The 23,525-nt window shown below is 40.3% G+C and overlaps 2 protein-coding genes across 3 annotated transcripts; both read right to left on the bottom strand.

The window, feature by feature from the left end:
* Window positions 1-692: 692 nt before the first annotated feature.
* Window positions 693-9,800, bottom strand: si:dkey-21a6.5 (major surface trophozoite antigen 11). 2 transcript variants are annotated; one of them, XM_029713405.1, is made up of 9 exons: window positions 9,785-9,800; window positions 6,900-7,106; window positions 6,397-6,535; window positions 6,212-6,300; window positions 5,874-5,937; window positions 5,475-5,563; window positions 2,552-2,664; window positions 2,286-2,442; window positions 693-1,868 (listed from the first exon to the last, which is right to left on the bottom strand). In XM_029713405.1, the coding sequence occupies exons 2-9, from the start codon at window positions 7,072-7,074 to the stop codon at window positions 1,711-1,713; spliced, it is 984 nt and encodes a 327-aa protein (XP_029569265.1). In that variant the 5' UTR covers window positions 7,075-7,106; window positions 9,785-9,800; the 3' UTR covers window positions 693-1,710. The 2 variants fall into 2 exon arrangements, with proteins under 2 accessions (XP_029569265.1, XP_029569264.1); XM_029713404.1 differs by lacking the exon at window positions 9,785-9,800 and adding an exon at window positions 9,549-9,731.
* Window positions 9,801-10,140: 340 nt separating this feature from the next.
* Window positions 10,141-23,460, bottom strand: LOC115162261 (E3 ubiquitin-protein ligase RNF4). The gene is made up of 8 exons (XM_029713406.1): window positions 23,125-23,460; window positions 22,098-22,130; window positions 21,870-21,984; window positions 11,381-11,475; window positions 11,237-11,249; window positions 11,009-11,138; window positions 10,850-10,901; window positions 10,141-10,729 (listed from the first exon to the last, which is right to left on the bottom strand). The coding sequence occupies exons 2-8, from the start codon at window positions 22,104-22,106 to the stop codon at window positions 10,580-10,582; spliced, it is 564 nt and encodes a 187-aa protein (XP_029569266.1). The 5' UTR covers window positions 22,107-22,130; window positions 23,125-23,460; the 3' UTR covers window positions 10,141-10,579.
* Between the last annotated feature and the right edge of the window lie 65 nt (window positions 23,461-23,525).

The following is a 23,525-nucleotide window of genomic DNA, read 5'->3' as shown; positions in this document are numbered from 1 at the left end:
TTTTCAGGGTAAGTTGCTAGAGGTCAGGTTGATTTGTTGCTAAATTACGTTGTGATGTCATTGCGTGATAACGTAAAACTGCGTCATTACGTAGAATATTCAATAACGTAACTCAAATTGACTGGCCATCTCGGCAAAAAATATGATTTGACATTTGTTCAGGTACAGACTACCACTGTTTTCTGTACGATTTTGATTGAGACATGTTTTGATTGAGACACATTTGTGACCAACTATATTCATTGGGTTTGGCTCGTCGAACCCATACTACTGCTGCTGTCAGCCAGCCAACAATGATTTGCAATTTACGGAAATTGCTGCTTGCCTTCTGCTGCCTGAGCACGAGCTGAGCGCCTGCTGCTGACGTCACTCACAGTGCACTTTTGCAGCCAGACCCGTGTGTTGTGACTGAGTGTGTGACAGAGAAAATCGTTTTTGTGTCATTTAGAGGAAAAATGCGTGCATTTTAGCGTTTGAGTCACTTTTCAAAAGTTGCTAACAATTCCAAATACATTTTTAAAAATAGCTAAATTTGTTGCTAGGTGCTGTTTGAAAAATAAAGTTGCTAAATCTAGCAACAAAATTGCTAAATTGGCATCACCGCATGCAATGAACTACTACGGTGTACTACATTAGGACAATCAGTACGAGATCCTGTAAAAAGTTAGTTTTCTTGCTCGCACACGCACACCTCATGAAACATCCTTTGTGTTTATTGCGTGTTTTACAGACATTTTGTTAATAAACGTGCATCATGGAAATAACTTCAGTCTGCATCTTGTTATTTTATAGGCTAGTAATTTTCAACAGAATGTCACTTGAAAGTAGTGCAAAGTTCTGCTTTATTCCAGTATATACCCTGGAGTGGAGTCAGTGTTTTTCTTTAAAACATACAAATATAATTTTCTTTTAAAGAACAGGTCAAAAACATTGCTAATGCTGAATATAGATTTGCATTTCAAACATAAAGATAATACATAGTACCTCACATCAATATTATTAATCTGTATAACCAGGAAAGATTATTTCTGTGAAAGAGGGGAACATTTACTTAAAACAATCTTTAAAGCATAACTTTCGATCTACCATAAATGAATGCAGTAACATTTACAAACAAAAACAAGTGCTTTTCATATAACAAAGTCCTTATAAGAGGCTCAACAAGCAGTTTTCAAACCTCCTCAACCATCCTGCGTGCCTCTTTAAACCATTGACCTAATGAACCTAAAGAGGAATTCAATTGCTGACATTTTCTCTTCTTTTTAACAAATGTAATAGGGTCAGCCTTCACTAAAGCACAAAATACTGAAGAAAAACACTTCTGCTTGTCAAGAATGACAGCAGCAGGTAGCCTAGTGGTTAGAGCGTTGGACTAGTAACCGAAAGGTTGCAAGATCGAATCCCCGAGCTGACAAGGTAAAAATCTGTCGTTTTCAGTCATTGAAAATAAGAATTTGTTCTTAACTGACTTGCCTAGTTAAATAAATAAAAGATTACATCTAGGAGATGTACCGCATGAAAGAGCTGGTGAGTTATCAAAAGTACTCAAATGGACATTCGGTAAACCATGGCTAGGATTTGGTGTGAGTCTGCTTTCTCTTATGGTCCATTAGTCCAAAGCTGAGGTACATAGAATTCAGTTGATTTTGCTCTGAAAGCCAGACATTTTACCCCAATAATTGGAGGCATCAGATGGGGCTGGGGACATGCTCACCAACCAGCGTATACTGGCTCGGCATCACATGGGATCCCGTAGTATCGACCTTGCGGCCGCTCTTTGCGTAACAGAGGTTGTCGTGCGAGGGAAAGCTCTCCGTCTGTGTCTCGTCTTCGACGCAACACCAGCAGGATGATGAAGAGTAGGGCCACTGGACCAGAGGAAATAAAGAAAACAGACTGTATGCAACAAGACTACAACGTTCACTTACTACTACTCTATTACTTCAGCATGATTTCTATTACACTTTGTTTTTGCTACAAGATATTGCCTCCTGATCAAATGACCTCTAAACAAGATAATTAAATCATATATTTGGATATTTGTACTTAGTAGTGCCCAGAAAATGCATTACAATTTGTGCAATTAGAAGAAATAAACAAGGTTCATGTCAGTGAACAACTTTTCTCAAAGGGTCACAAAAAAAGAAGTAAATATGGGAAGCCAATTATTTTGCTCACCTCTATGACAGCTTGACAAGGGTTTTCAACATCTAAGTGGTAGCCTAAAGTTCAAACCACTTTCCTTCCACTACACCAATATTTTCAACATGTTTCTTCAGACATACCTCCTCCTCCTATGACAAGTAAAGCAATGGTGACGGGGGCCAGCTCACACTCCTCCCCTGCCTTGCGAAAGAAGGTCTCCATGCAGTAACCTGGAGCAGTGCTGCCTTCAGGACAGAAGGCATCACCGGGGCACAGGATGGGGTTCACATCTGGACTCTGTGGAACAGATGACGTGAGCCTTGGTCATTCAAGTTGGTCAGGAAATCCCTTAATGATACCTTCAGTATTGGAGGTGTTTACTGGGAGTCAGGGATGTGGTACTGACTGGGCAGTAGTGGTTTTCAGGGCAGAGGTTACAGGTCTCCTGGCCCCAGCGGATCTGGAAGAAGCCGCTGCTGCAGATTTGACACATACTCTGACGGGGAGCCTTGTGCATACCTGTCCAAAACCAAACATCCTCTCATCAATACATCCTAAATCAGATTACTCCACTAAAATGTCCTCCATTTAAAACTGACTGAATCTCTGCTATTACGGTGTACTACCTTGAATTATACTGAACAAAAATATGAACGCAACATGTAAAGTGTTGGTCCCATGTTTCATGAGCTGAAATAAAAGATCCCAGAAATGTTCCATACGCACAAAAAGCTTCTCTCAAATGTTGTGCACAAATTACTCCTTTGTCAAAATAAATCCATCCACCTGACAGGTGTGGCATATCAAGAAGCTGATTAAACAGCATGATCATTACATACACTACCGTTCAAAAGTTTGGGGTCACTTAGAAATGTCCTTGTTTTTGAAAGAAATGCACATTTTTTGTACATTTTAAAAAAACATCAAATTGATCAGAAATACAGTGTAGACATTGTTAATGTTGTAAATGACTGTTGTTGCTGGAAACGGCTGTTTTTTTTTATGGAATATCTACAGAGGCCCATTATCAGCAACCATCACTCCTGTGTTCCAATGGCACGTTGTGTTAGCTAATCCAAGTTTAGCATTTTAAAAGGATAATTGATCCTTAGAAAACCCTTTTGCAATTATGTTAGCACAGCTGAAAACTGTTGTACTGATTAAAGAAGCAATAAAACTGGTCTTCTTTAAACTAGTTGAGTATCTGGAGCATCAGCATTTGTGGGTTCGATTACAGGCTCAATGGCCAGAAACAAAGACCTTTCTTCTGCAACTCGTCAGTATTCTTGTTCTGAGAAATTAAGGCTATTCCATGTGAGAAATTGCCAAGAAACCGAAGATCTCGTACAACGCTGTGTACTACTGCCTTCACAGAACAGTGCAAACTGGCTCTAACCAGAATAGAAAGAGCAGTGGGAAGCCCCGGTGCACAACTGAGCAAGAGGACAAGTACATTAGAGTGTCTAGTTTGAGAAACAGACGCCTCACAAGTCTTCAACTGGCAGCTTCATTAAATGGTACCCACAAAACACCAATCTCAACGTCAACAGTGAAGAGGCGACTCCGGGATGCTGGCCTTGAGACTGGTGTAATCGAACCCACAAAATGCTGATGCTCCAGCTACTCAACTAGTCTAAAGAATACCAGTTTTATTGCTTCTTTCATCAGAACACCAGTTTTCAGCTGTGCTAACATAATTGCAAAAGGGTTTTCTAATGATCAATTAGACTTTTAAAGTTATAAACTTGGATTAGCTAACACAACGTGCCATTGGAACACATGAGTGATGGTTGCTGATAATGGGCCTCTGTACGCCCATGTAGATATTCCGTTTTTTTATAATACTTTTTTTTTTTTTTTTAATCAGCCGTTTCCAGCTACAATAGTCATTTACAACATTAACAATGTCTACACTATTTCTGATTAATTTGATGTTATTTAAATGGACAAAAAAAGTTGCTTTTCTTTCAAAAACAAGGACATTTGTAAGTGAGCCTAAACTTTTGAACGGTAGTGTAGGTGCACCTTGTGCTGGGGACAATAAAAGGCCACTAAAAATGTGCCACAGATGTCTCAAGTTGAGGGAGTGTGCAATTGACATGCTGAATGCAGGAATGTCCACCAGAGCTGTTGCCAGAGAATTTAATGTTAATTTCACTACCATAAGCCACCTCCAACATTGTTTTAGAGAATTGGCAGTACATCAAAGCGGCCTCACAACCACGTGTAACCACGCCAGCCCAGGACCTCCACATCATGCTTCTTCGCCTGTGGGATTGTCTGAGACCAGCCAGCCGGACAGCTGATGAAACTGTGGGTTTGCACAACCGAAGAATTTCTGCACAAACTGTCAGAAATTGTCTCAGGGAAGCTCATTTACATGCTCGCCGTCTTCACCAGGGTCTTGAACTGACTGCAGTTCGGCATCGTACCCGGCTTCAGTGGGAAAATGCTAACATTCGATGGCAACTGGCGTGCTGGAGAAGTGTGCTCTTCATGGATGAATCGTAGTTTCAACTGTACTGGCCAGATGGCAGACTTTTGGCGTCTTTTGGGCGACAGTTTGCTGATGCCAACGTTGTGTGCTCCATGGTGGCGGTGGGGTTATGGTATGGGTAGGCATAAGCTACGGACAACGAACACAATTGCATTTCATCGAGGGCAATTTGAATGACGAGATCCTGATGCCCATTGTCGTGCCATTCCTCTGCCGCAGTCACCTCGTGTTTCAGCATGATAATGCACAGCCCCATGTCGCAAGGATCTGTACACAATTCCTGGAAGCTGAAAATGTCCCAGTTCTTCAATGGCCTGCATACTCACCAGACATGTCACCCATTGAGCATGTTTGGGATGCTCTGGATCGATGTGTACGACAGCGTGTTCCAGTTCCTGCCAATATCCAGCAACTTCGCACAGCCATTGAAGAGGAGTGGGACAACATTCCACAGGCCACAATCAACAGCCTGATCAACTCTATGCAAAGGAGATGTGTTGCGCTGCATGAGGCAAATGGTGGTCACACCAGATACTGACTGGTTTTCTGGTCCAGGCACCTACTTTATAATGTATCTTGTTGCATTTATATTTTTGTTCAGTGTAGATCATGCCTTCATTTTGTGTGTTTATAGATGTAATTAATGCCGTGCCAGATAACCCATCTGTGAATAGAGCTACTTCATATACAGTCATAGTTGAATATTTACTTTATATTACATTGAATGGAACATTCTCAGAAAAAATATTAAATAATTAAAAAAAACATTTTTAACACACTGTATGCATTATAAATAGCACAATTGATATTGTTGGCTGGCACTGGCAGTTACCTGGACGACAAGGTGTGCACTCCTTGGCAGCAGGCTGCAGAGACTCTGTACCAGCAGGACAGATCTGACACAGAGCACAACTGGAGGAGCTGTGGGAGGGACGGCCACAAGGGTGCAATGAATAGGGAAGAACTTTACAAAATACTGTTTAATACTGCTGGCTATCACCACCCCATGTCTGATGACTGAACTATGAAATTATTTCTTCAATGCCTACTACTAACCCAATTGTGTGTGTGTGTCCTGTTTTGGTAAGTAATATCAGTTGCATGAGATGAGAGCATGTGATCCATGTTAGATCTGCAGACAAGCCACAGGGCCAGTTGTGTAGATCCCGCTGCAGTGCAAACCACACTAGTTAAGAAAACACACATCTAAGGTGACAAAAGGGCCACTTACTTGCAGAACGTTCCCTGTTGACATGGACTGCACGATGTGGCATTTTGTTGTGATGTATAGAAACCTGAAAATAACACATTCCATTTAAAAAAACATACATCCAATTCAATTTTTCTAACGAGTTGGATTACTTGAATGCGCATGACTAAAGCCCAGCTCTTATACAGTAGAGCTGATTGTTTGTCAGTTGTTACAACATTTCTATTCACTCCTTTTTCTCTGCATATAGGCATGGATGAACAAACAAACACAGTATAATATAATAACAGTAATAGTAACAAGTAAGTCATTATTGCGATGATTTTACAACAAGAACAGAAAAATATTGATATAAATACCTGGAGAACAGCTTCGGCAGGAGTCAGAGCCTGTGTTGTTGCTGTAGGAGCCTGGGGAGCAGGACTGACACATACGGCTGCCGGTGAAACTGCAAGGTGAGATGGAGAACAGGAAGAGGGTCAATGCAACAGTGGTATACAGAATGTTTGTGAATCAACTATGCCCTCAGTTGACAGAGACGTACTTAGTGTAAAAACCCTGGCTGCAGGGCTGACATCGCTGTTGTCCAGCCAGAGGCTGAAAGAAGCCTCCGGAGCATGGGAGGCAAGCCCCAGCAAACAGACACAGCCCTGGCTCATGGCAGCAGGAACACAGCAGGGTGTCTGGGGAGACATCAGAAGGCTGTTATTCAACAGGTGGTGCTGTTTACAACACTTTCCACCTTCGTTTTACATTTGAACCAAAGAAGTTTTCACTTTCAGTTAGTCTGTAGAGGTCGGACAAATTTCAGGAGTCAAATAATACAGCAAAAAGCTACATACCAACAACACAACTCCTGTGTCCACTGTCCACAAAAAATAGATGTTACATGGGTAAAAACGACATTACAGTGCTGAGTAATTATTTGGGTTACTGACAATGCTCTTAACCGCTAGGCTAGCTGCTGCCCCTTTACTCCCTTCACTGAAACTAAGCATCTTCCTGCCAGGCCAGGGTAAGTAAGGCTAGCAGGACATCTAGACTCACCATTGTCAGAGTAGGACCCTGGGACACAGGTCTCACAGGTGGAGGTGTTGAGGGCAGAGCAGCCTGGGGATGTGGTGCTGAGGAGCATGGGTGTGGTCACGGTCACATTCTCACTGGCTCTGGTGGTCGCCGTCACATTCTCAATGAATGTGGTGCTCATCACAGCAGGAGCCATCGTGGGAGCCGTCGTCTGGCTCACCACCACACCTGTTATAACCAGATTTTTAGAGCAAATAGTTCTAGAAACAGGAAAACATGTATATTCCCAGCCTCTAAGTAGCACTGTGGTTGATAGACAAAGGCATAGCCTGGAAATAGAGCAGATCATGACATGGGAAGCTGGATTTTCTGGAAACATAATGGGTCAATGACTAATTTGTATGGTTCAGAAGAAAAATGGTAATTGGTATTTGATGGCTTTGAAAAGACTGACGACAGAGATGAGAAGAAGGTACAGAGTGTTGAACATTTAATGCAGACCAGACAGGTACCAAGACAGGAACAGTGTCAGCACACAGGTAACAACAACATACGAACGGAGCTGGGGAACTGACAATTATAGGGGAGGTAATAAACAGGTGATTGAGGCCAGGTGAGTCCAATAATCGCTGATGCACGTGACGGGGGGAAAGGCAGGTGTGTGTACTGATGGTGGCAAGAGTTAGTAATGCTGGGGAGCAGGCTTAACACATTTCAGGAGGTCGTGTGACACCTACAGTGCCATGAAAAAGTATTTGTCCGCTTTCTGATTTCCTCTATGACAATAGGACCCATGTCATCCAAAAGTTGAATCAAGTTTGCCAAAAAGCACCTGGAAGATCATCAAGACTCTTGAAAGAATGTTCTATGGACAGAGATATCAAAAGTATAACTTTTTGGGTGACATGGGTCCCATTATGCCTGGCAAAAACCAAACACTGCTTTCCACATTAAGAACCTCATACCAACAGTTAAGCATGGTGGTGGTAGCCTGATGGTTTGGGGATGCTTTCCTGCCTCAGGACCTGAATGACTTGCCTTAATAGAAGGAACCATGAATTCTGCTCTGTATCAGAGAATTCTACAGAAGAATGTCAGGCCATCCGTCTGTGAGTTGAAGCTAAAGCGCAGTTGGGTAATGCAGCAAGACAATGACCCAAAACACACAATCAAGTCTACCTGAAAATGGCTAAAAAGCAACACATTTGAAGTTTTGGAATGACCTAGTCAAAGTCCAGACCTAATCCCAATTGAGATGTTGTGCCAGGGCTTGAAACAAGCAAATCATGCTTGAAACCCACAAATGTTGCTGAGTTACAGCAGTTCTGCATGGAAGAGTGGGCCAAAATTCCTCCATAGCGACGTGAGAGACTGATCAACAACTACAGGAAGTGTTTGGTTGGAGTCATTGCAGCTAAAGATGGCACAACCAGTTATTGAGTGTAAAGGGGCAATTAGTTTTTCACAAATGAGCATTGGGTGTTGCATAACTTTGTTTATGAAATAAGTATGTCATTTGTTATTTGTTCACTCAGGTTCCCTTTATCTTTTATTAGGTTTTGGTTGTCGATCCATCTTTTTCACGGCACTAACCTTCCCCTCACTGTAATTAGATTATCTTTCAGTAGGCATCCACAGACTAACCCTTACTGTTTGAGGAAAATTCTCCAAATCCCTTTTGTTGTTTTTGTGGTCTTATAAATTGTAAAGCACATGTTTTTTTAAGACTTGTTTCTAATCAAAGAATGGCACAAAGTTCCAACATGAAAGATTTTAGATGTCTACTTCCTCATTCCTTTGATATCTTACAATGATGCTGTCATTCTGAATCACAACCAACTGATCTATTTCACAATGTGGTAGCCAATGTTTCACAAGTATTTCAAATTAAGTCTTCTTTAGGATATGTAGCTATTTGTGGACAGGTCAGATACCATGATAGCTTGTCTCATTATCACATGCCGTTAACACAAGATATCATGGTGTCTGACCTGTCAGTGAGTTGGGGAAACAGAAGCGAGAGCAGCAGCAAACAGAGACCTTATTGTCGCAGTAATCACATTAGCCATGAGCTGAGCTGCTTTGCTGAGAGACAGACACCCTCTTCAAGAATTGCAATTATTCAAAACCAGGTCATATGATTTCTCCTGGTTTAAACTCCAAAATGCTCCGAGTTGGCCAGGGCCTTCTGTGTGTACTGTACATTATATTCTATTGAGTTTAGATTGCCAGAGCATTGTTCGGGACTGCTTGGGTAATTTACAGTTTTGGTAAATGTGTTAACTGTGCACTTGAATGTACAGGGCTTGATGAATAAAATATATGTCTTCACGTGACAAGTGGAATGTTAAACTTTTATAGCTACATTTATGCAACAATGTTGCAAAGCAGTGTGTAATTTTGCATTCAGTCATATATGAACGTTTTGAATCATTCAATTAAAGTTTCACGTTTTGTAAAATATGTCAAATCAAATCAGAATGGTGATATGGTGTGGCTGTCTTGACAAAGTTTACAAACTAAAAGGTATCTACAGTGCCATTGGCAGAAGTGGGTACCTCAAATAATCCCATGTAGACAAATTGCCATTAGTCATATCTAGATATCTAACAACAGTGCTGCCTGCTAAAGTTAACGTTAATGTTGATTAGCTAAGACAACAAACCTTACCTAACAGACAGGCGGCAGCAATCGTAGACAAAACTCCCCAACATTCCATACTCCACATATTATCGGCACAAAAAAGTTACGAACTTCATCCCTGACAGTTTAGGGTTATTTCTTTTAGTGAAGTCCAGAGTCGCTGGTTGCTTGTCGCCCTCATCAATGTCATATGACAAGACACAAATCATGTGATTTTACTTACGAGTTTTCGGTAACTGAATGCGCAACCGCAGAACACTTACCAGAAAATCAAGCTGGCCTTGATGTCTCCAGACAAACTGAATGAAATCAATGAACACACACGCACAATACTTTAATGAAATAATATTTTCCTAGGGGCAAACAGTGGAACTGTACTTCCTGAATTCGACTTTTCCCCACCCCATTCTCTTCAATGTGTGTTGCAAATCTCCTTATACTATACTGGGGCCCCATTTATTTTATTTAACTAGGCAAGTCAGTTAAGAACAAATGTATAATGACGCCTACCGGGGAACAGGCCCAACGCTCTAACCACTAGACTACCTGCCGCCCCAATATCTGAACCAATAAATATTTATTACAATTTTTTTTTTGTAATAAATAATAACAAAATTGGTTTGTTTTTTGTAGCACACAGAAAGGGCTAAAAACATACTTTAATTATTTATTTATAAACAATACATATGAACAAACAATAGTTGAGTTTCTTTGAGCTCTCAAGAATGCTTTGGGTCACAACAGTGAAATGTTGTCTAGATGGTCTAAACAGGCATAACACACATTTACAACAACTATTAAAAAAACGTACATGAAAACGTTGTACACAATATACAGTGAGGCAATCGTACAATGACGTGTATGATTGATTGGTTACATTCTCCTCCCTCAAATGTGTTAAACCCGCATGTGCCCAGTAAAAAAAATCCCATTTGTGCAAATTTAAGATATAAATGACAAGACCATTAAACCATAAATAAACAAAGAACATAGAACCAAACCATCAAGCAATGTGCAAAAAGCTCCAACAATCGGAATATGTTTAAGAGGAACACAGATTAGATGTAAATTTGATGATACTGCTGATGATTCAGTTTCTTCCTGCAGGTTGGGCACGTCTGTGATTTGGCAAGTGAGTCATGTATGCATGTGTTGCAGAACAGGTGACCACACTGGGAGGAGACAAGCGTTCTCCCACCATCAATTATCTGAGGGGTGTGGCAGAAGCTTGTTTACAAGGTGCACACAATTAATGCTTCACACAACAGCCAGTTATACTTTGATTTCCAGAGCCTTAACATCAAGGAAAAAGTGAAAGTCTGACTTACCTCTCCAAACGTGTCCATACAGATGGGACAACTGATTGTTTTTGGGGTTGATCTGTGAACAACAGAATCCATGCATTTTAACCACACCTTTAGAGTGGAGCTACAGTCACAATTGTCCAGGTTATAGTAAGGTAAGCAGGGTGGTCTGATCGGTCTCACCTGGCGTTGCTGATGGGCTCAGGGGCAGTGGAGAGGGGTGCTGTCGCTGGACTGTCAGGAACAATAACAGCTGCCTCCTCTTCATCACTGCTCAGCACGTAACTTTCCCAGTCACGTCTTCGCTTTGGACCTTGTTTTGGACCCACAAAAGGCATTCAACACTAGCCTCAACTCAACATAAATCACATTTCTAAATGATGATGATATTCAGAGAAAAAAAAAACTCGCCTTCATCTACAACCTGCAATGGACGACAAAGACCAGGGAAATTAAGTCAATATGAAACAGCAAAATAGAATATTAAAAATCACACATACTCCATGTGAAATGTGACAATTAAATGCAATTGGCTACTTGCAGATTTGCACTCACCACTATTGAGTCATTGTTGTTGGTGAGGTCCACAAAAGATGTAAAAACCTGATAGGTCAAATCAACCATTTCCTCTTCTGCAACCAAGGGATCACCTGTCAAAGGGTCAGAGAGACAATCACACCTGCATACACAGACAAAAAAGCCTATTGGTATACGCCACTGTATTTATCTGAACAGTGACACCTAAACTTTTAATTTGTCTCTATACGCCAGCATTCTGAATTTGAGATAAAAAATGATACAATATATTTATATAATATATTTCATATGAGGTACAATGCCACCTTTTATTTGAGGGTATTTTCATACGCATCTGTTCACCGTTTAGAAATGAAAGCACTTTGTTGGATGAATTTGCAGTTAATTTTGGGTGTGTTTTGGATTATGTTGTGCTCAATAGGAATTGAATGGTGAATAATGTAGTGTGTCATTTGAGTAAATTGCATTGTAAATAACAATACGTTTCTGAACACTTCTACATTAATGTGGATGCCACCATGATTACGGATAATCATGAATAATGAGTAATCACAGTAGCATCTATATTAAAGTAGGAGTGTTCAGAAACATCTTCAAGTCTTATTTACAATAAAAGTGACTCCAAAACTATTCCCCATTCAGTTCCAATTGGGCAAAGCATAATCTGAAACAGAACCAAAACAAACTGCAAATGCATACAAAGAGTTTGTAGAGTCACAAGCTTGACAGTCATTGAGTACAAGGAATATGGGTTCAAATACTTAACTTTTGACTACATCAATACATTAAGTGAATTTGCTCAAATATATACGACTTCCTCAAATGGAGGGACAGTGCTTTCATTTCTAAAAACGGTAAATCATATGTATGAAAATTGTGCCAACAGAAATTGTATTTGAATTCCATAGTTTAGAATTTGTATTAAGATATTTCATTTATGTTTGAATTTGTAATGCACTAATTGAATAATTGAATTCAGAAATTGAACTTGTATTTCATGATTTGAAACAGAAATGAATTTTGCATTGAATTTAATATTAAAATTCAATATTTATATATTAAGTTTCAATATGATAGATATTGCATTCACTGTCTACCAAGTTTACAAACTATCATTTAAGTTTATCAAAGTTTAATACATTCAACTTCTCAGATGCATTCTGATTTTCAAATTCAGTTCTATAAATACAGATTCAAAACCATAGACAACATCCTGGTACTTTGCCAGCCAGGAAAGTTAGCGGAGAACAGATCAAACTCTCTCTGTGGTAAACAGAAGCTTCTGGCGGTTTCTGAAGCCAATGTGGCATATTGCATTCATCTTCTTTCTATGAATTTGGCTCTAGTGTTTTTACTGTTTTGGCAATAAGCTATTATGACCACATTCCTGAAAGTGAAGACTCGAACATGGACATTGGCCTTCTGTTTCCCTCAATGATGATCACAGGCCGTGCAGGACACGTTAGAAGGGAGTGTCACAAAAAAAATAATTGGCCTCCAAGAATATAGACTGAACAGAAATAGAAATGCAACAATTAAAGATTTTACTGAGTTACAGTTAATCTAAGGAAATCAGTCAATTAAAAATAAGGAATTAGGCCCTAATCTAAATCGATTTCACATGACTGGGCAGGGGCGCAGCCGTGGGTGGGCCTGGGAGGGCATAGGCCCACCCACTGGAGAGCCAGGCCCAGCCAATCAGAATGAGTTTTTCCTCCAAAAAAGGGCTTTATTACAGACAGAAATACTCCTCCGATTTATGAGCTGTCCGGGTGGCCCGTCTCAGATGATGTCGCAGGTGAAGTGTGGAGGTCCTTGACTGGCGTGGTTACACGTAGTCTGCGGTTGGACATACTGACAAATTCTCTAAAACGAAGGCTTATGGTAGAGAAATTAACATTCAATTCTCTGGCAACAGCTCTGGTGGACATTCCTGCAGTCAGCATGCCAATTGTGTACACCCTCAAAATAAGAGATCTGTGGCATTGTGTTAACTGCGCATTTAAGAGTGGCCTTTTATTGTCCTCAGCACAAGGTGCACCTGTGTAATCTTCATGCCGTTTAAATCACCTTTTTGATTTGCCACACATGTCAGGTGGATGGATTATCTTGGCAAAGGATCAATGCTCACTAACAGGGACGTAAACAAATTTGTTAACAAAATTTGAGCGAAATTTTGTGCGTATGGAACATTTCTGGGATCTTTTATTTCAGCTCATGAAACATGGGACCAACACTTAACCTGTTGCATTTTGATTTTTGTTCAGTATAGTTCAAAAGCCTTGTCACAGCCCTTCTTAGGATAACCTTTCCACTCCCTATTTAAATCTTGTGGCTGACTGGGTTCGAACCAGGTCTCTTGCATGTCACAAGACTGTTAGCCCACTTAGCTAAAGCCTATAGGGATAAGTTCAGGAAGATTATGTAAAGGACGACAAGCTGCTTGCTTATAGAGTACCGCTTCCTCCTCATTCAGCTCATATCGAGAATTGAATTCAGGATCTCTGCCTTGGAAACACGTGACCGCCCTTTTAAGGATTCCAACCAGGGCATTTCTCAATAAAAAAAAAAAGTATGATCACATTTATAGTAAGATAAATGCTGCAATAGCTGTTTTCAAAGTACTTCCGCCGTTGTGCTTCATAGCCGGTAAATTAATTGCAAAGTCAAAGGAACTACGCAAACAGCTAGGGAAGAGAAGACCACGCTTCTACAAGTCAGACAATCTCACAGGCACAAACATGACTTGAGTCGCAAAACGACAGTAACCTCCTGCCCTTATAAGGGGCAGATTAACATTTGTCTCATCTGTGATATTTTAGTTAACCTCTACGGGCTAGGGGGCAGCATTGAGAATTTTGGAAAAAATGTGTGCCCATTTTTAACTGCCTCCTACACCAACTCAGAAGCTAGAATATGCATATTATTGTTCAGGTTTGGATAGAAAACACCCTAAAGTTTCTAAAACTGTTTGAATGGTGTCTGTGAGTATAACAGAACTCCTATGGCAGGCAAAAACCTGAAAAGGTTTCATGCAGGAAGTACCCTGTCTGACAAGGTGTTGTTCTTGCTTCTGTTTATTGAAGAGTCAGGATCTTAGCTGTAACGTGACAATTCCTAGGGCTCCAATAGGCTCTCAGAACCCGGGAAAAACCTGAACGATGACGAGGCAGCCTCAGGCTGAAACACAGAATCCCCCTTTCCAAGTGTCGCCTCAGAGGACAATAGAATTAGGCGCGTGCGCGATTCGACCCCGTGGAGTATTTTCCTTCGGCTGTTTAGCTAATTGCAGATTCCCGGTCGGAATATTATCGCTTTTCTACGAGATAAATTGCATAAAAATTGATTTTAAACAGCGGTTGACATGCTTCGAAGTACGGTAATGGAATATTTAGAAATTTTTTGTCACGTTTTGCGCACGACCGTGATTTAGCATTCTGATAGTGTCTAGAACGCACGAACAAAACGCCGCTGTTTGGATATAACGATGGATTATTTGGGACCAAACCTACATTTGTTATTGAAGTAGAAGTCCTGGGAGTGCATTCTGACGAAGAACAGGAAAGGTAAGACCATTTTTCTTATAGGAAATGTGATTTTGGTGAAGGCTAAACTTGCCGGGTGTCTAAATAGCTAGCCCGTGATGGCTGGGCTATGTACTTAGAATATTGCAAAATGTGCTTCATCCGAAAAGCTATTTTAAAATCGGACATATCGAGTGCATAGAGGAGTAATGTATCTATAATTCTTAAAAGAATTGTTGTGCTTTTTGTGAACGTTTATCGTAAGTAATTTAGCAAATTGTTAGCAAATTCCACCTGGAGTTTGCGGGGGTATGCTTTTTCTGAACGTCACATGCTAATGTTAAAAGCTGGTTTTTGATATAAATATGAACTTGATTGAACAGACATGCATGTATTGTATAACATAATGTCCTAGGTGTGTCATCTGATGAAGATCATAAAAGGTTAGTGCTGCATTTAGCTGTGGTTTGGGTTTTTGTGCCATTATATGCTAGCTTGAAAAATGGGTGTCTGATTATTTCTGGCTGGGCACTCTCCTGACATAATCTAATGTTTTGCTTTCGTTGTAAAGCCTTTTTGAAATCGGACAGTGTGGTTAGATTAACGAGAGTCTTGTCTTTAAATAGCTGTAAAATAGTCATATGTTTGAGAAATTGAAGTAATAGTATTTCAAACGTTTTAAAAATCGCGCCACTGGATTCAACTGGCTGTTACGTAGGTGGGACGAATTCGTCCCGCCGGTCCCATAGAGGTTAAAAGACTCAGGTCACAAAAAATGTAATTATTCAATATACCATAGTAATAGATGTACTGTTTTAGAAACATTACAAAAATGCTCAGACTTGAGTTTTGGTGTAATTTTGAAATATTTTGGCTGGTAGATTTCTAAATCTACCTGCCACAGTGGCTGGTGAACCAAAAATGTATTGTATGCCCTGGACTCTAACCCACCGCACTATTGAAAAAAGCCTTATTCAATTGCGCAAGGAACAACACTTCAGGCTGATGGTTGAGTTTCACAGATCCCCATCTGCGACATTCACCCCCCAACAACTCCAGTGGTTGAGCTGAGCGCAACTGTAGAGCCGAGTCCAGCGGCACCATTGTAAAGGACAGACTCAAACTTAGGATTTATGCCTCGAAAACAAACGTGACCGCCCTCCTGAAGCATTCCAGCCTATTTCACTATTAAAAAAGGCTTTCTTCAATTGCATAAGGGGCAACACTTGTCTAAAAAGCGAGTTTCACAGATCTATCTGCTACACTAATACAAATCTTCACGATCCAGCAAGGTTACTCATCAAAAGAGCGTGGTTTGGTGATCCATGCTTATGTGATGAGCAACCTGAAGGCATAGTTTCAAGTCTTTGGCAAAGTTAGTAATTATAAGGGTAACGTGACTGACTGGGTTAATATAGAACGCCGTTTGGGTCTTTGCGTGTCAAAAAAGATACGTCAAATAACACTTTAACAAATCAAATAAGCTTGTTGACCAATCATGACTTGAATATGACTGCACGTCACAATTTAATATAACACGTTCATATATTTTTTAAATGTAGTTATTACACATTGATAACACCATCACTCGTATTTCATATGTCACAACGATTCATTGATAAGTATGCTATGATGCTGGTAAAGTTGTGTCCCGCGCACCTGCCCTTCCCCAAGCTCTGTCTGGACAGTGCTGGTCATAAAAAAAAAGCTAGCTAGCTGATGTATGCAGACAATGTTCTTCCCCAAAAACATAGCAAAACAACAATCTATTTCAGTAGCTATAGTTAGCTAGGTGTCATCTAAAATACCCCTAATTTATAAAAAAGTTATTTGATTAATGGTGGTCGGACCCATCTGTGTGAAGCTATCAAAAGTAAATGTAATTGCAAAAATATACTAAAGTATCAAAAGTAAAAATAATTTCATTCATTATATTTAGCAAACCAGACGGCACCATTTTCTTTACGGATAGCCAGGGGCACACTCCAACAATTTACAAACGAAGCACTTGTGTTTAGTGAGTCTGCCAGATAGAAGGCAGTAGGGATGGCCAGGGATGTTCGCTTGTGTGTGAATTGGACCATTTTCCTGTCCTGCTAAGCATTCAAAATGTAACGAGTACTTTTTGGTGTCAGCGAAAATGTATGGAGTAAAAAGTACATTATTTTCTTTAGGAATGTAGTGAAGTAAAAGTTGTCAAATATAAATAGTAAAGTACAGACACACCAACAAACTATTTAAGTAGTACTTTAAAGTATTTTTTACTTAAATACTTTACACCACTGCTGATAACTGAGGAGGAAGTTGGGAAAAAAAGCACTTGGGTACTGAGTAGACTGATACTCCATTTCACTGATCCCCAATCCTTAGGTTAAATTGTACAGTGCAAAATGAATGTCAATACGCACAATAGGCTGACTGGGGAGGTGATATCACACAGTCACAATCCCACGATAACAGCTACAATGTTAATATTTGCGTAAACTCTTCAGTTGTGTTCTGTGGGTGTCACCGAGTAGACCGATACCCCATTTCATTGCTCCACATTCCAACATTATCTAGTCTAAATATGGCACGATTCCACCAATTGTAACCTTCTGCGTCACTTTCAAATACCGTAAATTCCGGACTATAAGCCGCAACTTTCTCACGCTTTGAACCTCGCGGCTTAAACAATGACGCGGCTAATATATGGATTTCCCCCACTTTCAATTTTTTTTTCTCCAAAAAAACACATTCTGTGATGTGCTCAGTTTTTTGGCGGCATGAAGCTTTCATTAGACCAATGAAATTGCCGAACGGGTTAAGGTCAAACAACTTTTTTGTTTACTGTTTAGATTAAATCGAGCGCTTTCAAACTTATTACGGTAGTCATTTTGTCACCCTCATCATGGCAAAGACACGGAGAAATGCATATGATGCAGCTTTCAAGTTGAAGGCGATTGATCTGGCTGTTGGAAAAGGAAATAGAGCTGCTGCACGGCAGCTTGGTCTTAATGAGTCGATAAGACGTTGGAAACAGCAGCGTGAGGAATTGACTCAGTGCAAAAAGACAACTAAAGCTTACTGCTAATTTTGTATTTTTTGTTACAAGCCGTGTTTCGTTAAAGCCCATTTATTTTTGTTACAAGCCGTGTTCCGTTAAAGCCTGTGTAAAGTTCATTTGTTTCAATGTACCGGTAGGCACCTGCGGCTTATTTATGTTCAAAATAATTTTTTTTTTTTTATTCAGTGGGTGCGGCTTATATTCAGGTGCGCTTAATAGTCCGGAAATTACGGTAGGTACTTTTATTTTGACAGCGAACTGCCAATTCCACTATTGTGGCTAGCTTCACAACAAATAACCCGGTCCAGTCAAGTCTCCAGATGAAGCTAGCTGGCTGCTTATAACATTAGCTTTGGGCAACAGGGTTAAGTAGCTGGTTAGTTATTTTAGTTAGTTACACACAAGGATTCCTAACAAGTCTACACTTGTATTCGGCGCATGTGACAAATGAAATTTGAAATCATTGCTAAGAATAGTGAAAATGACTGCAGTTTCTACTGGTCATTGTTTTCAGGCTGGTTGCATTGGTGCTAGCTAGCTACCAAGCTAAAGTTAGCTAGCTACCCAGAAGTTTCTAGTAACATCTGTATCAAAGATATTTGCAATTTCTTTTGTATGCTGATCTTATTTCAAAATGCTCAGACATTTTACCCATTCGGTCGAACAAAATGCCTTATTACCAACGCAGTATTGTAAACATATCGTTCGTGGCCGGTGTATGCTTGTTTGCAGACTTTTTTTTGTACAGCTTTGACAGTGCTACTGATCGTAGTTGTGGCGCTTGGCTTTCACGTGCAAATTCAGCACACACAGCATTCTATAATATAATTGTGTTATTTGATGTGTCAAATTAAAAGCAGTGTTATTTGACGTGTATCTTTTTTGAAAACGCAAAGACCCAAACGGCGTTACATAGGTTAAGACTGTGTTAGCCTGCTAAGCTAAAGCCTAGGCATGGGTCCTGGGACTTGGATGGGTCTCTTCAATGAGAAGGTCAAAGGGTGGGGGGGAAATGTGACCGACGTGGCTCTTTTAATGAGTAGCCTTGCTGGAGACATGAAGACTTGTTTGCTTCCTGAGCTCCTCTCGATGGGCTTTAGCTAGGTGGGCTAGCACAGTCATGACATGCAGGAGACCTGGCTCAAACCCTCAATCCTAACTAGTCTCCCAGTCCTTGGCGCTGAAAAACATCCACAGTATGTTGCTGCCACCACGCTTCACCGTAGGGATGGTGCCAGGTTTCCTCCATACGTGACGCTTGGCATTCAGGCCAAAGAGTTCAATCTTGGTTTCATCAGACCAGAGAATCTTGTTTCTCATGGTCAGAGTCCTTCAGGTGCCTTTAGGCAAACTCCAAGCGGGCTGTCATGTGCCTTTTACTGAGGAGTGGCTTCCGTCTGGCCACTCTACCATAAATGCCTGATTAGTGGAGTGCTGCCAGAGATGGTTGACCTTCTGGAAGGTTCTCCATGTCTACAGAGGAACTCCGGAGCACTGTCAGAGTGACCCTTGGGTTCTTGGTAACCTGCCTGACCAAGACCCTTCTCCCAGATTGCTCAGTTTCGCTGGGCAGCCAGCTCTAGGAAGAGTCTTGGTGGTTCCAAACTTCTTCCATTTCAGAATGATGGAAGCCACTGGTTTCTTGGGGACCTTCAATGCTGCAGACATGTTTTGGTACCCTTCCCCAGATCTGTGCCTCGACACAATCCTGTCTCGGCGCTCTACGGACAAGTCCTTCGACTTCATGGCTTGGTTTTTGCTCTGACATGCACTGTCAACTGTGGGACCTTTATATAGACAGGGGTTTGCCTTTCCAGGTGGACTCCAATCAAGTTGAAGAAATCTCAAGGATGATCAATGGAAACAAGATGCACCTGAGCTCAATTTCGAGTCTCCCAGCAAAGGGTCTGAAAACTTATGTAAATATGGTATTGATTTTGAAAAGTTAATAAATATGCTACATTTTCTAAAAACCTGTTTTTCGCTTTGTCGTTATGGGGTATTGTGTGTAGATTGATGAGGAAATGGTTTTATTTAATCCATTTTAGAATAAGGCTGTAATGTAACAGAATGTGAAATACTTTCAAATGCATCTGAGAAGTTGAATACATGAAACTTTGAGTAACTTAAATGACAGTTTGTAAACTTGACACATACAATGAATGCAATATCTACCATATAAATATTCAATTTGAAAACAGGATAATATTCATTCGATTTCAAATCATGAAATATAAGTTTAATTTATTAATTCAATTTGAGCATAAATGAAAATTTATGGAATTCAAAAATTCAATATCCTAACAGAAACTCAAAATTATGGAATTCAAATCTCTGTTGGCACTAAATTCACCCCATAGAAAATACTCTCAAATATAAAAGGTGACATTATGTACTGTCACCTCATATGAAACATTTGATCTCAAAATCCAAAATGCTTGAATATATACAGTATCAGTCAAAAGTCTGGACACACCTACTCATTCAAGGCTTCTCTTTATTTTTTATATTGTAGAATAATAGTGAAGAAATCAAAACTATGAAATAACACATGGAATAGAATAATGTAGCAGATTCTTCAAAGTAGCCACCCTTTGCCTTGATGATAGTTTTGCATTCTCTCAATCAGCTTCATGAGGTAGTCACCTGGAATGCATTTCAATTAACAGGTGTGCCTTGTTAAAAGTTAATTTGTGGAATTTCTTTCCTTCTTAATGCGTTTGAGCCAATCACTTGTGTTGTAACAAGGTAGGGGTGGTATACAGAAGAGAGCCCTATTTGGTAAAAGACCAAGTTCATATTATAGCAAGAGCAGCTCAAATAAGCAAAGAGAAACGACAGTCCATCGTTACTTTAAGACATGAAGGTCAGTAAATCCAGAAAATGTCAAGAACTTTTGAAGTTTCTTCAAGTGCAGTTGCAAAAACCATCAAGCGCTATGATGAAACTGGCTCTCATGAGGACTGCCACAGGAAAGGAAGAACCAGAGTTAACTCTGCTGCAGAGGATAAGTTCATTAGAGTTACCAGCCTCAGAAATTGCAGCCCAAATAAATGCTTCAGAGTTCAAGTAAGAGACACATCAACATTAAGTGTTCAGAGGAGAATGTGTGAAATCAGGCCTTCATGGTCGAATTGCTGCAAATAAACCACTACTAAAAGGACACCAATAAGAAGAGACTTGTTTGGGCCAAGAAACATGAGCAATGGACATTAGAGTGGAAAACTTCAGATTTTTGGTTCCAACCGCCGTGTCCTTGTGAGACGCAGAGTAGGTGAACAGATGATCTCTGCATGTGCAGTTCCCACCGGGAAGCATGGAAGAGGAGGTGGTGGTGTGGGGGTGCTTGGCTGGTGACACTGTCAATGATTTATTTAGAATTCAAGGCACACTTAACCCACAGCATTCTGCAGCGATACACCATCCCATCTGGTTTGCGCTTAGTGGGACTATCATTTGTTTTTCAATAGAACAATGACCCAAAACACACCTCCGGGCTGAGTGATGGTGCTGCATCAGATGAACTGGCCTCCACAATCACCTGACCTCAACCCAATTGAGATGGTTTGGGATGAGTTGGACCGCAGAGTGAAGGAAAAGCAGCCAACAAGTGCTAAGCATATGTGGGAACTGCAAGATGGTTGCAAAAGCATTCCCCATGAAGCTGGTTGAGAGAATGCCAAGAGTGTGCAAAGCTGCCATCAAGGCTACTTTGATGAACCTAAAATATTTTTTGCTTACTACATGATTCCATTCCATGTTATTTCATAGTTTTTATTTCTTCACTATTATTCTACAACGTAAAAAATAGTCAAAATAAAGAAAAACCCTGGAATGAGTAGTTGTGTGCAAACTTTTAACTAGTACTGTATTTAAAAAAAAGTAGATTCACTGTCCAAATACATATGGAGAGGAGTGTATATGGGCCTTTACTCACTGCTCTCCAGCACCTCTATGGTCTCAAGGAGTGAAGTGTTGCTGCCGTCTGCTGTGCCTTCATTTGTATTGTTGGAGCATCTGGTATCAGGGATCTCTATTCTATCTTGCTCAGCCTGGACGCATATGGGTAGGGTACAGTCAAGCAACAGAAGAGCGTAAACACACAATAGTAGACAAAGGGAGAGGAAAGAGGTGTTTGAGTAATAAGAAAGGAGTACAGACTCACCTCACTCATGTTGTCACGAAAGTATTGTTGTCACTGCAAAATAAATAAATGACACTGAGGATGTAACAACATTGACAGCCTATACTCCCTACAACAATAATAGCAGATAATGGAACTTGAACTTACAAGCTACATAACTAAAGTAGCTAAAACTACAGGTAACTGACAAAATAAAATAAACACCAACATAACGTGCGTTGGGCCACCACGAGCCAGAACAGCCTCAATGCACCGTGGCATATCTACAAGTGTCTGGAACTCTATTGAAGTTCAAATCGGTTGAGATCTGGTGACTGAAATGGCCATGGCATACGGTTTACATCGTTTCATGCTCATCAAATCATTCAGTGACCACTAGTCCTGTGGATGGGGGCATTGTCATGCATGGTAGCCAAAAATTGCGAAAATAATGGCTTGCCCAGCATTTTACATCCCATCACATATACACTCACAACCACATACATATTTATACTCCGCACCGACATTGCTCGGGCAAATATTTCTATATTTCTTATTTCCATTATTTTACTTGTAGATTTGTGTATTGTTAGATATTACTGCAAGTGTTTTGCTACAGCCGCAATAACATCTGCTAAATATGTGTAACGTTATGCGACCAATAAAACGTTATTTTTATACATGCCCCTAAGCATGGTGGGATGTTAATTGCTTAATTAAATCAGAAATCAATATACTTTGGTATCCCTCATTTACTCGGTGTTTCCATTATTTTGGCAGTTACCTGTATCTTCCATCAACGTAGTTAGTAACAATTGATTAGTACGATAAGGAAGCTCGCTAGTTAACTTACTAATCAATTGTTGTTACTAACTACGTTTGCTAGCTAGCTAACGGACGTGTTTATATTTTTCCCTCGCTGGCTAAGTAAAAGAAAAACAGGCAAACCATTAGCTAACGTTAACTAGCTAATTTGATTCGTTTAAAAAGCAGCCATGTATGAAATAGTATTTTAACATTCGTACATAAAAAGAAAGATACCAAGCTAATGTATATGTTGGTTGGTTACCTTTTCTGACAGGTACTTTCAGGTTCAAACCAGGATGAACTGCAGTAGTGTCGCTGCTGTGCATATGTGAGTAGCTCGCTGTCAGCAGTGACTTTTCATATCAGATTAGGATAATTAACGTAACGTTAGCAGGTTGAAATAATTAGAGTAAACTAAAATGCAAAAATTCTCCCAAACGCGACTCGAATGGCTATGTAAGTTTTGCGTCGACATTAGCGGCATCCCTAGACATGACCGCGTAGAAGAGCATCAAAACCGGGAATGATGTATCATGGGTAATTTGTGACTGACGACAAATAACATTGAGAGTGACTTGTAGATCAGTCAGTCTCTCTCTACTCGCTGCTATTTCGAATGCGCCCATTTTCACCCATGCATGAGTATTCTTGAACATACAAGTT

The sequence above is a fragment of the Salmo trutta genome, chromosome 25 (assembly GCF_901001165.1).
Source record: "Salmo trutta chromosome 25, fSalTru1.1, whole genome shotgun sequence".
Taxonomy (NCBI): domain Eukaryota; kingdom Metazoa; phylum Chordata; class Actinopteri; order Salmoniformes; family Salmonidae; genus Salmo; species Salmo trutta.
The sequence above is the reverse complement of the archived record's forward strand: the minus strand, read 5'-3'. Positions and strand labels throughout refer to the sequence as shown.